This window comes from Limulus polyphemus, unplaced genomic scaffold (assembly GCF_000517525.1).
Source record: "Limulus polyphemus unplaced genomic scaffold, Limulus_polyphemus-2.1.2 Scaffold4629, whole genome shotgun sequence".
NCBI lineage: Eukaryota > Metazoa > Arthropoda > Merostomata > Xiphosura > Limulidae > Limulus > Limulus polyphemus.
The window spans coordinates 13,904-30,715 of NW_013670239.1; the positions used below are offsets into that span (position 1 = coordinate 13,904).

General features: G+C 33.0%; 1 protein-coding gene across 1 annotated transcript in view; it reads right to left on the reverse strand.

Moving 5' to 3' along the window:
- Window positions 1-2,306: 2,306 nt before the first annotated feature.
- LOC106471445 (bcl-2-related ovarian killer protein homolog B-like) overlaps window positions 2,307-16,812 on the reverse strand; it is a 19,454-nt gene continuing 4,948 nt past the window's right edge. Inside the window, exon 2 of the mRNA XM_013932047.2 lies at window positions 2,307-5,316. Within this exon, the coding sequence (XP_013787501.1) occupies window positions 5,203-5,316 (114 nt within the window). The 3' untranslated portion in view covers window positions 2,307-5,202. The remainder of the gene's footprint in view (window positions 5,317-16,812) is intronic.

A 16,812-nucleotide genomic window follows, 5' to 3' on the forward strand; every position in this document is an offset into this window, starting at 1 on the left:
CTAGGGGGAAATTGTTGCCTTGCTATTCTTTTGAATTCTTTGAAAATGTTATTGCTACGTAGGGGAGTGTACAGATGTATATTTAGTGTACCTGGATTTTCAAAAAGCATTTGACAAGGTGCCACATAAAAGGCTTGTTAAAAATGATCTTTTTAGGTGTGATGGGTAGGTTCGCTCATTGGATAGAAAACTGGCTGGATGGTGGGTGGATGAAAGCATAAAGTTGTTATAAATGAAATTCAATCACATGTGGGATACCTCACGGCTCAGTGTTAGGACCTTTGCTCTTTTTGATTTACATCAATGATGTAGATGAAGGAACAGTCAATTTTAAATTTTCTGATGACAATAAGGTTTTGGTTTCTGCTGGCTGTGAGGAGGAACACTGCTACTTTCAGAAAAGGATTTGTATTATTTGTTGATTTGGACAAATATATTGCAAGCGGCTTTTAATTATAATAAATGCAAAGTAATGAATGTGGGATATAATAATTTAAACTGTAAGTATAAATTTGATCGGAATAACCTTAACAGTGTTATGAAATCGATCTTGGTGTTCTTGTTGATCAGTCTCTTAAGCCATCCAAGCATTATGTTGTTGCTAGTGGAAGGGAAATAGAATTTTAGGTTGTACCTACAGAAACATTGAATACAAGTTTGAATAAGTTACAATTTCATTGTATAGGTAATTGTTTAGGTTTTTGTTGGAAAGGTAATTGTTGGAAAGGGTTCAGAGAAGGGCTACAAGGACAGGTTTTTCATGAAAAAAGAAAAGTTAGAGGGGATCTAATTGAAGGGTTTAAGATTCTAAGGAGAATTGATTGTGTTCTCGTATTTAATTCTGAGAATGGTCGGACTAGGGAACACGAATAAAAATTTTGGCAGGGTAGAAGTCATCTTCAGCTAAGACAGCTTTATTTTACTAACTAGGTGTTTGGCCTTTGGAATGGATTTTTTTCAGGTTAATTCAAGCGAGTTTAAGGGTGGCTTGATAAATACTTCAACAATAAGGGCTGGCTTTGAGTGTTTAACTGTCATTTTAAAGTTTGATTAGAGGGTGGGAAGGCCTAGATGGGCCAATAGGTCCCTTGTTGATCTTAAATTGCATGTATATTAGAAAATTTTTGTTAAAGAATATATTGTGTAAATAATCATTAATAAAGAGTTGTATTTGCCTGTCTTGTCTATTATATGCTGTTTAAGTGTTTCACAAGAGTAAATGCAAGTTACAGCACATTCATGACATGGGTGTTGTTTTAGTTTATTTCATATAAATAGATTTTAAAATTTAAAGACAAAGAAAGCCACGCCATCTTGAAGGTAAAGAGCAGCATGCTCAACGTTTATGGATGTTAATTTCTTTCTTTCTCACACAATCAGAAAGAGAAGTTTGATGAGTAGTTATCAAATGTCTGAAAACTAATATGGCAATGATTTAGAATGACGGATAATGAAACTAACCTTTAAGTAATATCTTTAATTAGTCATTTTAGCTATTAATTTGTATTAAAATAAAAGGCACCACTTTAAAGAGTGACAAAAATGGAATTCATCTACTCTATAAATTATTTAGCCTGTAGTTCTCTATTAGAGTAGTCCAATGGTTGATGGTGGGTTCTGTTAACTGACTTCACTCTAGTATAATGGTTCAAAATTATAGATGGAGAGTGTAGATGGCTCTAGTGTTGCTTTGCACAAATATTGGAAAAAAAAAATCACATCTACACATATGTAGATGTGCATACAGGTTTTACAGTAGAGAAACTGGTTATGAAATATAGGGAACTTGCTAGTATCTAGTTACTCATTATCATAGCCCATTCCCCTTTGGTGTCACATAAAAGGTTGTAAGGCTGCAATGCTTAGTAAACTGTGCAGTTTCTATAGTCTCGTCAACTGTGTAGCATGTTTAGTGACACCTGGGGAATACGTCCTTTCTGTTTTTACTTATGGAATGATCAGTGACGTGAGTACTCATGTGCTTTTGTAGAAGTGTCAGTATTGTGTTTATATATAGTCATTACACTCTCTAGGTTTCATTCAAAATTCCTTTACATTTCGATCAAATGTATTTTTGACACTCCGTTCTCTTTTCAGATAGAGAGTAGTTCTGCCACTCGTCTATAAACTCCAATTTCTTTGATTTGTGTTGTTTTATTTTACTCTTTTATTTGTTCTGTTCAATCAGAGAAAGAAATTGAGTTTAACTCTGTGATATATTTTCTGACAATCCTCCTCTTACCTTCGGTTACCACTTACCTGTATGGTAAATCAAGGCAGATGAGAATACCACAACACTACAAACATACTTTAAAGGAGCGTTTTTATTATTTCTGGGAGTTGATCATAAACTATATTTGGAACACACCTGCGATTATATACCCATTTCTCCTTTTGTCTGTTAAAGAAAAGCGACAGATTATAAATCAAAATCTCCCTTCTGCATATTTACAGCAGAATATTGATGGAATGATAAGCAGATCTAAATATAGCAGACATAGAAACCTTTCATGAACTCCTACTTTGATTGGGACACAGTTCCACACTTTACACATAGATTGCTACTAAAATATATCGTGAAAGACAGAAATTCATTTACTGGATCCAACTTACAAATCATAAAGCTTCGACACTATAATGAAATATCTAAGAAAGTGTAATATTCACATAAGTCACCGTTACACGAATGACTGTAACAGGATATACTAGTTTCATAAAAGGATTTATGATTTTTATTAAAAATAAGTGTTTAGTTTAAATTGAAATAAAGATAAACAATGTGATAGCTGGTTAATAATTTTCAAAGCTTGGGTATATCAGTGAAACGAAATATGCAGTCTTTGATAAGCATTTATTTTTACCTATATAAGTTGCTTCATATGTTAATCACGCCGAAAATAAACTAAATAATATTATTTATTTCTATTTGATTAAGCAAATGATATAAAATTTTATAACTTTTGACAACATGTTAAAGCATAAATAAACCTATGACAATATAATGTATTAATTTTTGGCAATTAGCTATTTTTTGCTAATGTAATAACAGGAATAAACACTTGTATATGTCAGCATATTAGTATTTTAACATTACTGTAAATCTTAGTGTAGGAACGACATCGTTTTATTTCCGTTATTATCAAGGTGATTATCTAATACACAAAATGAACAATCAACTGGTAGCACATTACACATTCTCTGTTTGTTATATCTAAGATAAACAATTTATCTTAATATACGCATCCAAGATGAAATATCAAAAGTGCACGAACATAAACGTTATGGTAAATTTGCTTACAAAATGAAACTTCTGGATACATCATTGTAAGTGGGAAACATATGCAAACTACATTTCACTCGTTTTTATTTTTAAACCGATTAATGCAACTATCAAGTTAAGTGTATGGTTTAAAATTTACCTTAAGGTATTAAATTTTACGTCTCTAGAAAGAATGTTTAATTCAAAGATATAATTGGCACATATGAGGAATTTAGAGTTCTTCTTGTAGGTTATAACAATATAATGGCAGCTTTGTATGAAAAAAAAATCGTTTAATAAATATTTGTAAAGGTAACTAAATGTCTTAAAGATAATTCTCATCTTTTATCTCCGAGTAAAAGCCGATTACGACATGAATACTTTCAAGATCACTATTACGAAAACAAGAAATACTTTAATATCTTTACTGTGGTTGACAATATATTTTTGCTCATTTTAACAACCATGAAGTATAAATGATATGATAACATTAATCATGTTATTACGAAATTCATATTATTGTCATCAATTTTTAATTAGTATTTAAAATTGGGTTTATTATTGTTTATAAGAACAATTGATAACCAGTAAATGGATGTAGGTAAGTGTCCGTGCAGTAAATGGGTGTAGGTAAGTGTCGGTGCAGTAACTGGATGTAGGTAAGTGTCCGTGCAGTAAATGGATGTAGGTAAGTGTCCGTGCAGTAAATGGATGTAGGTAAGTGTCCGTGCAGTAAATGGATGTAGGTAAGTGTCCGTGCAGTAAATGGATGTAGGTAAGTGTCCGTGCAGTAAATGGATGTAGGTAAGTGTCCGTGAAATCGTATCTCGCTATTTTATGTTTTCATTATCGTTTTTAGATAAATTAAGAAACCAATGAGCTGTTAAAATTTATACGAATAGAAATTATTTTCTGCTTTAACAAAAGTTAGTTTTGCGTGTCTCGATGGGACTGTAATTTTCCTATTAGATACAAAGTAATTGTGTTATATTAAAGCATTCGTTCTAGGTTTCGTTTAGGCGCTTTAATTCTACTCGATAATATCTAACACAGCTTCTTTGATATCAAATGTATTTAATATCTTTTGACATTTTGTCGAACCAATTATGACTTAAAGTATTATTATGAAGCGAAATTAACCATACAAAAAAAAAGCAATTACGTCAATATTTTACGTTATGTGCTTTTTGAGACATCACTTTACGAAATGCTGCTACTCTTAAGTCCCATTATTGGTAATACAGGAAATATCTCATTATTATGAGTTTATAAAGAAGGTATGAAATGTAAAAATGCGAAATTAAAAGACATCCTGAAAATATCTTATTAGCTTCCGAATAAAATTATTCGCGAGGTATTTCCGTGATTGTTGTGTATACTTTATATTGTCTATACATTTTGTTGTATGAGATAAACTGTATCGTTTAAGTTATAATAGCACAACAATATCATGTCAGAGGGTACAACAAGCTTGATTTGAAACAGGTACATCTATTTTCATAAGTTTCGTTTTCAAAACCAGCACATATTATTCTCCAGTTGCTAAAATATATGATACACTTCATGCAACAGGATTGACCTTTGTTAACCTTATCTCACAACGTTCACAATATGGTGAGGGGAGTGTTCAGCTTTTCTTTCTTTTTTATACATCAGGATCACAATTTTTGGTCAGGCATACTTTTCACACAGAGGTATGTAACAACGTTTTAAGTTATAACTCTGTTCATGCAACAACAGGACAAAACAACTAAAAGATAAACACTAATTTGAATCTCATTCAAACACAACATCAAAGTGGGATTATCTTTTACTCTACTAGGATCGTTACACCTAAAGCTTCTTTGAGATTTTTAGAATCATCTACTCTACAGTAAATGTTTATTCTTCAACGTTTACTCCTCACTTAAAAGATACCAACAACTGTAGTTTTAGAGTGGATGTCAAGAGATCCAGTATCCCAGAAGCATCAGCACCAGAGCACAGGAAATACTGCTGATGATCAGATGAACAATCCTCACTCTGCTCGTGTCCTTAAAGCGAGTTAGTAGAGCTTCCTATTAAAAAAAAAGAACAAAAAGAAACCAGTATTTTTGTTTTTATCAGATAAATATATTTTGCAGTGTATGTGAGTTTATGGACAACAGTAAAAACGGTCTTGTAAATTCAGAAAGTTCTTCTTACTTGAAACCTTATGCACATATTTTTTCTACTGTAATAAATTCACGTGCATAGCTTAGAACTTTAGGTTACAACTGCAACGCACTGATTTCTGTGATAAACTACACAAAACGTTAGTGTCAGCAATCACGTAATACACAAGAGAGAAAACGAAGGCAGGATTTTGAAACACAAAGGGGCAAAAACTTACAGAAAAGTAAAAATATTTTATGCAATACAAAAGATAATTTATATATCTATGAAATTATACTCTTTCCTACAATGTAAGTGTGTGGGTACGTTTTCTAATAGCAAAGCCACATCGGGCTATCTGCTGTGTCCACCGAGGGGAATCAAACCCTTGATTTTTGAGTCGTAAATCCGAAGACTTACTGCTGTCCCACCGGGGGATCCTACAATGTGAGTGTGTGTGTACGTTTTCTAATAGCAAAGCCACATCGGGCTATCTGCTGTGTCCACCGAGGGGAATCAAACCCTTGATTTTCGAGTCGTAAATCCGAAGACTTACTGCTGTCCCACCGGGGGATCCTACAATGTAAGTGTGTGTGTACGTTTTCTAATAGCAAAGCCACATCGGGCTATCTGCTGTGTCCACCGAGGGGAATCAAACCCCTGATTTTTGAGTCGTAAATCCGAAGACTTACTGCTGTCCCACCGGGGGATCCTACAATGTAAGACGAGAAGAATGTGAAGATGCATATATGAGTATTTTTTACATAAGAAAGACAAAAATGTATATTAATATAAATGTGCTGTTTGTTATGCACAAAACGAAAATTGAGGGTATACATCAGAGCTCAGTTTGCCATACACTAGATGCAAAAAGTTCGGGTATAAAAATATTTCAATGTAAATTAATCATTCAAATAAACTAAAATTCAGTCTGCCACAAACTAGATCAGAGGTTTCAACCTTTTCAGACTGTAAATCAAAACACTTTATGTAGCTCTATGCGAACCACTTGCATTTCAGAAATACTCGGCAACTGTAACACCCCAAAATGCTCAAAATAATATTTTACTGGTGCATTTTTATGCCCTGAATCCGAAAACCGTTTTTCCCCATATGGTGTTTTTGCGAAGAAATCGGACCCAAAATTTAGGAACGTTCACAATTAAGCACACATATAGGAAATCCCCACCCTCCTTATAACCAAGCCAGCGTGATCCAGCGGTAATTGTCAGCGTATTTTGTTTTACAAGTTAAAGGTTTGAGTTCGACTTCCAACGCATCACTTTTTCATGGATTTTTATGGTAAAATTTTTATTTGTTTGTTTGTTTTAATACAAAGCCACAGTGGGCTATCTGCTATGTCTACTGAGAGAATCGAACCCAGAATTTTAGTGTTGTAAGTCCGTAAACTTACCACTGTCCCATCGAGGGACAAAAAAATTATATACAATTTTTTGACTGTGTGGAATAAAATACTTTTTAAGTATTTTAAAGCGCCATATAGGGAAAACCGGTTTTCGGATTCGTGAAATATCATTTCGGGCATTTTTAGGTGTGACATTTGCCGAGGTAACCGTGTCAGATGGAGCAGTAGTGTTTACGAAATCATTTGTTACCACACTAGAAAGGCAAAAATGAAATTAATGATATTCCTGTTAGCCAGTATGCAAAAAATAAGTTACTTGTATAATCGTTTTGTGTATCACCCCAATATCCTCATGTAACACCCGTTGAAAATCATTGCAGAAAACAGAGATGAACCTAAGTGCAATGTTGATCTTTAATTTAAGTAAAATCACGGTGTTATATTTATTATGTACATGAAATAAACATAAGAGTAAATTCTGTATTACACAAGGCAGACAGTATCTTACTCTTTTCTAATTAATCAACTAATTAATTATATAAGGGCAGATACGTTTAATGTGTCTACATATAAAATATAAATACATATTCTACTCACGCGTCGGATGATTAATTATATAAAAGCGGATACATTTAATGTGTTTAAATATATATTAAATTAGCATTTCGAATTATTCAACTGAACATATTTTCTCTTCAATACAACAGTCTGCAGTCACGACTTTGTTATGGCTTTAGGCTTCTACGTTGATTTGTTTGTTTGTTTGAAGTTAAGCACAAAGCTACACAATGGACTATCTGTGCTCTGCCCACCACGGGTATCGAAACTCGGTTTCTAGCGTTGTAAGTCTGCAGACATGCCGCTGTGCCACTGGGGGGGGGGGGGCTCTACTTTGATACAGCTTCAGTAACATTCTCATTTATAAAACAATTTGCTTACTTTCACGAAGTTCAGAACGTGAAATATAACAATATATCACGAAGTTCAGAACGTGAATTATAACAATATATCACGAAGTTCAGAACGTGGAGTATAACAATATATCACGAAGTTCAGAACGTGAAATATAACAATATATCACGAAGTTCAGAACGTGGAGTATAACAATATATCACGAAGTTCAGAACGTGGAGTATAACAATATATCACGAAGTTCAGAACGTGGAGTATAACAATATATCACGAAGTTCAGAACGTGAACTATAACAATATATCATGAAGTTCAGAACGTGAGACATAACAATATATGATTGTCACAAGTCGCTTCATCCTTGTTTGTTTTGATACTTTTCTAACGGCTTTTCTTTACTGTTCTGAAACCATAACAAGACAAATATTGACCAAAGCTGAAATAAACTTTACTTTGGAACAGCTGCGGAAAACTCAAATATTGGAGCATTTCAAAAGGTCACTAGGCTATTCGCGAGATATATCTATATAGTTTAACATTCTTTTATCATCGAGGTTTTAAAGAATTATTATTTTTTCAACTTCCCATTTAAAAGCATATGTATATGATTAGGGAAAACACTGCAAATTATTGTTATTAGTTTTAATAAAAAGCAAGATGTGATACGTTGATTACAACAAAGGTGTACTGCATATATACGTAACACTTTTAGGGGATGTTTTTTTATTCTATATGCTTTTAACCCGGCGGACGAGGACGCTTGCAGTTAGGTATTCCCAGACTTAAGCTTTCAAGCAGTGGGTTATAAACAAACTTCATCTATAGTGACAGTCAAGGGATTTTTTTATAAGCTAGTGAATAACTGTTCCGTGTAAAGCTTCATACTTACCGCTACTGTTAAATAAAATGACTACGTAAACAAGCACACCGTGAAATATAGTGTGACAGTAATAATCTTGGAATAGTACATCACGTTTCCTAGTTGCATTATTTATCTAGGATGTCTTTGTATAAGATCATGAAATAAAGACAAAGACGTGTCTGAGGGTTTTAAGTATAATAAACGAAGATTTTAATTTTACAAAATTTATACAAAATGTGAATAAACTCTTTACTAACTTACTTCTTACCAACCGTCAACATTTTTTTTATTTCAGAGTACAGGGGTTATTTACTTATTACACTTAGAATAATTAAACTAATATTTTAAACGACATATTATAATTTTGGATGTAAGATTTACTAAATAGATCGAGTAAACATTCTAGGAACAAGTTATCTATCTGTTCTTTATCTCAATCCATCATAATAATGATAAACGTGTAGATGGAAATCACACATATGAAAGTTCAGTGCTATTTTCTTTTAATATATAATACAATTGATTAGGCCTAGGACCAGGAAACAAAAACAACAAAACTATGTAAATATCCTAGAGTCAAAAAGATTAGTTGTAATCGCTATTTTTATGGATCCGTATCAATATTATAATTTTACATAAACTAACTATGGAATTATTGTGACTCAACTGTAAGCACGATGGTTCACAACGATAGCTATGGTAGGCACAGCACAGATAGCCTATTTTGTAGCTTTGCTCTTAAAAAGGAACTTATGCTGAATACGAAATATTACAATTGCCTGTAGAGTTTTTCTTGAAATATATATATGTATGTTATGTACTTTAGGTAATAAGAAGGAGTATAATCTCTTTTCGTTTGTCTGTTTCAAGTGCATTTGAAGCTTTGTACTGTCAGTTTTGGTTTGTGTATCAGTGAACGCTCCTGAAGAAGCTCTAAAGCGAAACGTTGAGTGTCTAATTAAATAAAAACAACACTTATGAGATCACTTAGTTCTAGTATTAAGAAGGTATTCCTCTTCCTTCACTTCTTTATCTTGTCTGTCTTAAGGCATGAACCATTTTTGTAAACAAATTAGTCAATTGTTTGGTGAGACATTTGAATAATGTCGAAATAACTTTCAAATAAATGTTCTCTGTCAGTGGCAATAATCACACATGACTCAACTAATATGAGACAAGAATTTGATTTACTCCAAAGCAGAAAATAAAGAGCAAAAAATCTGCTTCACTCCACAAAGACAGAAGAGTTACGTCCCTAAAACACTTTTAAGTCAAATAAAAGTCCTTGTTCGATGTCTCACAATCTTAGAGTACTCATTTACTTCCCACATATTAAAAGAGAGATAATTCTCTACTCATACTAACTTATATAAACCTTTGCACTACCCCTCCACTCAGATAAGTTTGTTTGTTTGTAACTAAGCACAAAGCTACACAATAGGCTATCTGTGCTCTGCCCACCACGGGTATCGAAACCCGGATTCTAGCGTTGTAAATCCGCAGACATACCGCTGTGCCACTGGGGGGGGGGCACTCAGGTGTGACCCACACCAAAGGGGAGACATCAAAGAAGCAAGGATTAATGAAAGTTTATTGCTATATACACCTTATTAATACGGCGCTGGTTAAATACATAACATTTAAATAAAACGTTTGAAAAAATGTATGAAAATAAACAATTTGAAGGAAACTAGTTAATTTGAAACTGCTGGACTAATATGAAGGATTTACGTGCATAATATTTCACGTGGTGATTTAAAATTTGTTATGGTATTAATTAGTGTTAAAAGTATATATGTTATGTATTATTATTAAGAAAGCACCATATGTTAAGCAATAATTTTAAGTGATGCATATTATGTTCAAACGTCACTTTTTTGTCCTTTTTTGTGCTTATAGTACACGAGAAAATTGTACTTTATAACATATTGACAAATATCAGCGCAGGTAGGACTGACAACTTTGTTAAATTAAATAAGAACATAACAGTGTATTGGAGGTTAGCAAGACAGTATTTGTACATTCCAATAATTTCTTATAGATATTAGTTTCCCTAACACAGTTTAGTTTTGTGTGTAACTAACTCACGATATGAATATTGTCGATATTCGGTTTGTTTGCTTGATTTGTTTAAGCGCAAAACTGTATAATAGAGTATCGATGATCAAACCCTGAATCTTAACGTTATAAACCCGAAAACGTATCTCTGAGCCACGATGTGCGGAGCATAGCTACATTTCAAAAGGAACCGCGGAACCTTATTAAAATCACCAGAGGACTGTTGAGTAATGAATGGTGTCTTATTGCTAAGGCGATGGGCTTTGATGTTATCTGATAGTGAGTTGCTGTTTGTAAAATATAGGGACCAACGCTAACGAATAAAATGACTCCCGTACACGAGGAACTGTGAGACTGGCCTAAGATTTTGTTTGTTTGTTTAAAGTTAAGCACAAAGCTACACAATGGGCTATCTGTGCTCTGCCCACCACGGGTATCGAAATTCGGTTTCTAGCGCTATAAGTCCGCAGACATACCACTGTGCCACTGGTGGGGGGGGGCTAAGATTTTGTACATAAGTCATCGTTCAGATGGCGTCTGACGAAACAAAATTAGAAAAGATCTTGGGTAGGGGTAAGGGCAAAGTTAAACCTTAATTTCTACAAAATACATGAGCTGTTGATGACATACAACGTTTCAGAGTTCATACATAAACTGTAAAAACTACGAAAGAACACGAGGATTATGAGGAATAATAATAATAATAAAACAAACAAAGACATTTCGACTTTGTACTTTGTACATATCATATTAACGTTAGTAATTTCTCATAAACATAGCCCATTAAACAGACGTTTTAAATTTCTCAAAATAATAAATTAATTAAGGCTTGAGTGGGGTGGCTGCCCCTCCCCCACTTCACCTCCAATTAGCACCACTACTTTAATACCACTTTACCTACCGTGATAATTCTAAAGTACAGTTTTACCAGACATATCAAAATATGGTTTCGCTATTTTTTTTTTTTTCAAAAATGAAATGTTAGCTAAAACAAAAGGAGGAGCAGAAAGATAAGTATCAACACTTGTTTAGGTTACTATTATTAATATTTTTAATCATTGAGCTAGTTCCTTTTTGAAAGAACGAAATCATATTATTTATACTATTATTTTTTAATTAATAACTTGACTCAGTTGTATATCTGTACTCTATTCGATGCCAAGAGTAAATTTGCAATTTAAGCTAAACTGTATGAGCAGTTTATATACTTCACATTTCGTGGCCCCTTCATCTCTGTTATCAAATACAATTTAAATAGGCCTAATATATTGTCTTATGACAAATAGAATTAATTAAATCCTGCTTCGCCAGCTTCTAAAATGCATTCACACCATAACAATTGTTGTTTCAACAAATGACCAATATAAATAGTATTACAACCACTACTGTGTTCACTGTATCCCAGCCGGCCTGAAGCACTCTAGATTAAGTGAAACTCGTAGTCGTCAATAGATAAGATGAACATAGTGTAGTTGGAATGCTATTATTATACACTTATTTAATTCTTGAAAGTTCGTAACGGATTAGATTAGGAATATAGTGTTAAAAATATAATAGGTACATAATGCCTTATGACAAATATAATAAATTATAAATCGACTTGTGAGTTCATAAATGTCATCACTACTATTTATAAGTTCGTAAGTTGGCTGAGAAATATACTTGTTGATTTATTAAGTGTACATAAAAATTTATAATATTTTATTTAATCGCCTGTTTATTTACTTAATCCGGATGTAGATTTATGAAACGTGTTCGATAATCAGTAACAAATGTACATTATCTATTAAACTATATGTTATTTTCTATATACATGATTTATAAATCGAAACGACGGTTTATGAATCTACATAGTTTATATATCTAGGAGACGTTTCAACAAAAAATAGGGAAATTTTAATAGCCATGTACAATTAATAAATCAACAAGTATGTTTCTCGGACAAATTGCCGTTTCAGATATAGTAGTGACATTTATTAACTCAGCATGCAGTATACAAATTTTACATATAATTGAGCTCCAATTTCAAACAATTTAATTTAAATTGCTAAGTTACACTTACTACCCCGTAATCAGGAAACCAGGGTGAAGGCACTAAAAAGATAAGCAGCGACGTCTATGTATAAGAGGAAATGTACGTGTTTCTAAAAAGGATGTTGGACTAAATTGAAGTTTGTGACTAAATGGGTTCTACTGGAATTAATTCTTTTTATCACTCGCATACTTGGTTTACATGCTGTACGGTTTGTTCTGTTCATCAAAATTATATATATAACTCAAAATTAATAAATTGCATCTGATTCACAAACACTCAAATAATATATATATATATGAACGATCTTATATGAAGCAGTGTACATTAGGGCACTGTTGAGAAAAATAAAATATAAAAAATTACGCCACATATTTTATAAAAGAAACTTTACAAAAAAAAAAACAACAGCAACAAAATATCAACAAGTACCCCCTGAACAATAATCTGTTTACTGTTCTTGAAATCAGTCTCTAACATTCGTCTTCTTTGAGTCATCTGTTTTTCATTGATTCATAAACTAACCGAAAATTTGATAATGTTTTGTTAGCCATAAAGCTACATAATAACGGGCTGGCTATCTGTGCTATTCTCACAGCGGGTATCGAATCCTGATTTTTAGCGTTATAAACCCTTACTGCTGAGCCACCGAGGGGCAATTTGATAATGAACATATCTGAAATGTTATCTGTAAAGTTAAATGTTCATACTGTTCAAGATGCAAAAACAGGCTCAAAACTTGACATTTAATCATCCATCTCCTCGTATTTTTGAACACAAACAAGATGCTAGTCATGATATCCGAATCCATTTATTAAAGGCACTCGTTCGTTGAATAATTTTCAAAGGAAAAATTAAAGAAACTCTTTCGATAACAAATAATAAACTTTGAATCAGTAATCATCTAGGTACTCCACTTTACCTGTTTAGTAATGGTTCTAACCCTCAACAATTAGCTTTGTTGTTCTTCACTCCTCCTACATAATGTATTTATTGATTTTTTTGTTGCTTCTGTTGGTTCTAATGGTAACAAGTTGTACGTTTTTCTTACGGAATTTCTCACCATAAACAATAGGTTAGCGAGGTTCTACAGTGAACACATCTTTACTAAGTTTTTATTAGAAACACTTCTTTAAGTTTTTGTCTTCGAATCAATTTCTAATACTATTCTTTTTTTTTCGAATAATTGTTTAACATTATTCCTTTTTGTAGGGATTTGTAGTTTGAGTAAATAATGTCTACAGTATTTCCAGTCTTGTTTGCTTACTTTTTACGATCCCTATTTGTAGGTTTTTAAATTCCCAATTTTTTAGTGATCTTTAATTTTGAGTTCTGTATAGAAAAAGGTCTCCCTAAAACAAGGTACAAGTAATTCATGTAAATGCTACGGTAATTGAAGACTGAAAACGTTTCTTCTTGGAATCATTTTACATTATTATTGTTGTTGTTTCTACTGTAGCACTCTTAATTGATTTTGTTTTTCAAGGCCTCTTTAACATTGTTATTTTCCAATTACTTTGTTTTTCGGTTTAAAACAGTCTGTGATTTTATTTCTCTATCGATTAGTGCTCTTCAAATAATTTTTCGACGTCCTGCATCTTTTAGTTGGGTTTTGACCTTTTCGAAACGATATTCGATGTTCCTTTCAGTTCAGTCTTCTACATTCATCTTCTTGAAGATAGTTAATATTTGGCTTTGTTTCCATAAATGTAGTTTTGAGATTATTTTTTTGAAGCTATTCTTATCAAAAACATTCTTTGAAGTCATAATATCAGCACAAACACATACTACCTTGCATGAAGGCTGTACTTACAAAAAGTACACCATTTCTAATCTCTAAAGCTAAGACTAAAATAGAAAATGCCAACAACATACCCTCCTCACACCTGGGTTTCTATTCATTTTAAAAATGGAATGTTATTAACACATGGGGTCTTCAGAAAAAAGATGCATTTTTAACTGCATTTATCTCTTGGAATACCTTACTTATAATATTGATTTTGGCGTCAAAGAACACGAGACTTGCCAGGTTTTTACTCTATTGTGTTGTGAAGTTACAGCTGCTGTGACCAACATCAATCAAGAAACTGTGGATGGAGTTATGGAAAGTTTTGGTAAACGCCTGTAAATGGTTTTGAATGCCGATAATTTAAATGATGTAAATATGTTCTCGTGATTTAAATCTCTCTATCCTCATACGTTCTTTGATACTAAAATCAATGCTGTAAAGTAAGGTATTTCAGTAGGTAAATAACTGCAATGAAAATTAGAGAGTCTTTTTTTCGTAGACCCAGTGTTATATCTTATTCATACACCCTGTAAAAGAGGCTGCAACTCACAGTATGGAAAATGATGTTATAGAAGTTATAAAGTATACATGAGACGCTCTTGAGAGACGCGTTTCATAAAGTCGTGACTCCAGGCGCGAAAAATGCTTTGGAAATAACTCTTTCGGCGGAACGGTGAGGATTCATTAGAACCTTGTCGACATTCTGATTCCAAGCAGGCAGTATCAACGCCAGTATATCATTGCTGTTTGTGATGCCCATATTCCGTTCTGAAGTGAAATCTCGTGAGGTGCAAAGATGTAAAGCCATTTATAATAAACGTTCATCTACGAGCGTGGGCTAAACGGCCAGTCTTTTACAGCCCATATCACATGACAAATGATCAGATGTCATATTTAAGTAGAAATAAACTGGAGGTGGAATGAACAGTATATTATTATTGTGAACATAGCTATATTGTTACTTCTAATTATCATTTAATTGTTTTGTGCAGTATTTGTAAAACCATGCAAAGCAGCAAAATGAAATATTTAAGAAAGGTAGGGAATATAATGTGGGAAAATTTAAATCAGTTTACGTTTACGCTGTTCTGTATGTTTATGTATATTCTTTTTCCTGTTATTGTATACTCCCTCAACACATGCGCCCTCTATTCTGGTTTATTAAGCGCACTTGATGATCGAGTGCAAATAAGCCTCGCATGGTTTCACAAGTCTCTGCTTTTGGTCGCCTAGCAACAAGAGAATCACACATTTCTGCAGGTAAAATCTTAACACAAACTTGTATTCTTACTGCCTCCTGGGAAGAAGGTCTCGACATTGTTTAGCATCGTCGTACTGTTTGTGATGAAATCAGATTGAAGGGGTAAAAAGACTGGAAGAAATAACAAACACCGAAAGCTATCTTCTTGTGCTTTATACAATATTTATACGATGTTAACTTATCTCGTGTTCTCTTGTTTGCCTTACTCTGGAAACGGTGGCAATAAAGAACAAGAAAACGTATAACAATCAGACTACTGAAACAATACATAATTCATGAAACATACTACGGCCATGACACTTACGACTAGAATGGCCTGGTATGTGTAAGCTGGCAACAATACGACTATATGACAAAAATGTATGCAAACATTTTTCTGTTCACTAAAGAACTTTTGTGCATCTCAGAAAGACGCGTTTTTGTCTATATATGCACATTTACCAGTTGATATAAGAGAGACACAAACTATTCAAATTTTAGAAATATATCATAATGAATGAGATGTTTTTATTTTAAATAATCACGATGAAACACAATTAGTATGCGTCTTTCAAACCTACATTATATTCACATATAGAAGTATGTTCATATACGTACAAATATGTATATATATATATCATTTTATATACTTTGACTGTTTCTTTGTAGTTTTTTTTAAATATACAACCTACAGATAAAATGAGTTATCTTTCAAAACTTGTTAAAAGGTTTGACATTTGTTAGATGGGGCTCTATTCTCACCAGGCTGTGCATTATCCCCCTATCCAAATATTAAATCCTTGAGGACTTTAAGAATACCAAGTTTTAAGATCCACGCTGTCTTCGGAAGACAATAGGGAAAACTTGAGTTTTGTTGTACGTTGTCCAAAGCTTTGGAATTATTTTATTATTAATGCATATATATATATATAAACAAAAGGTGACCAAATTCTACATAAACCCTTAACTAAGAGGTCAGTATATCAAAAAGCAAAGTCTAATGTTGTAAAAATGCATCCTGCACTTTGGGGTCATGGATGCGTTTTAAGAGTGACTGTCAAGTTCCGGTATTCGATCGATTTCTTGTGGTGTTGATTAGTTGTCTTCCCTTCACGCCCCCAGTGGCACAGCGGTATGTCTGCGGACTTATAACGCTAGAATCC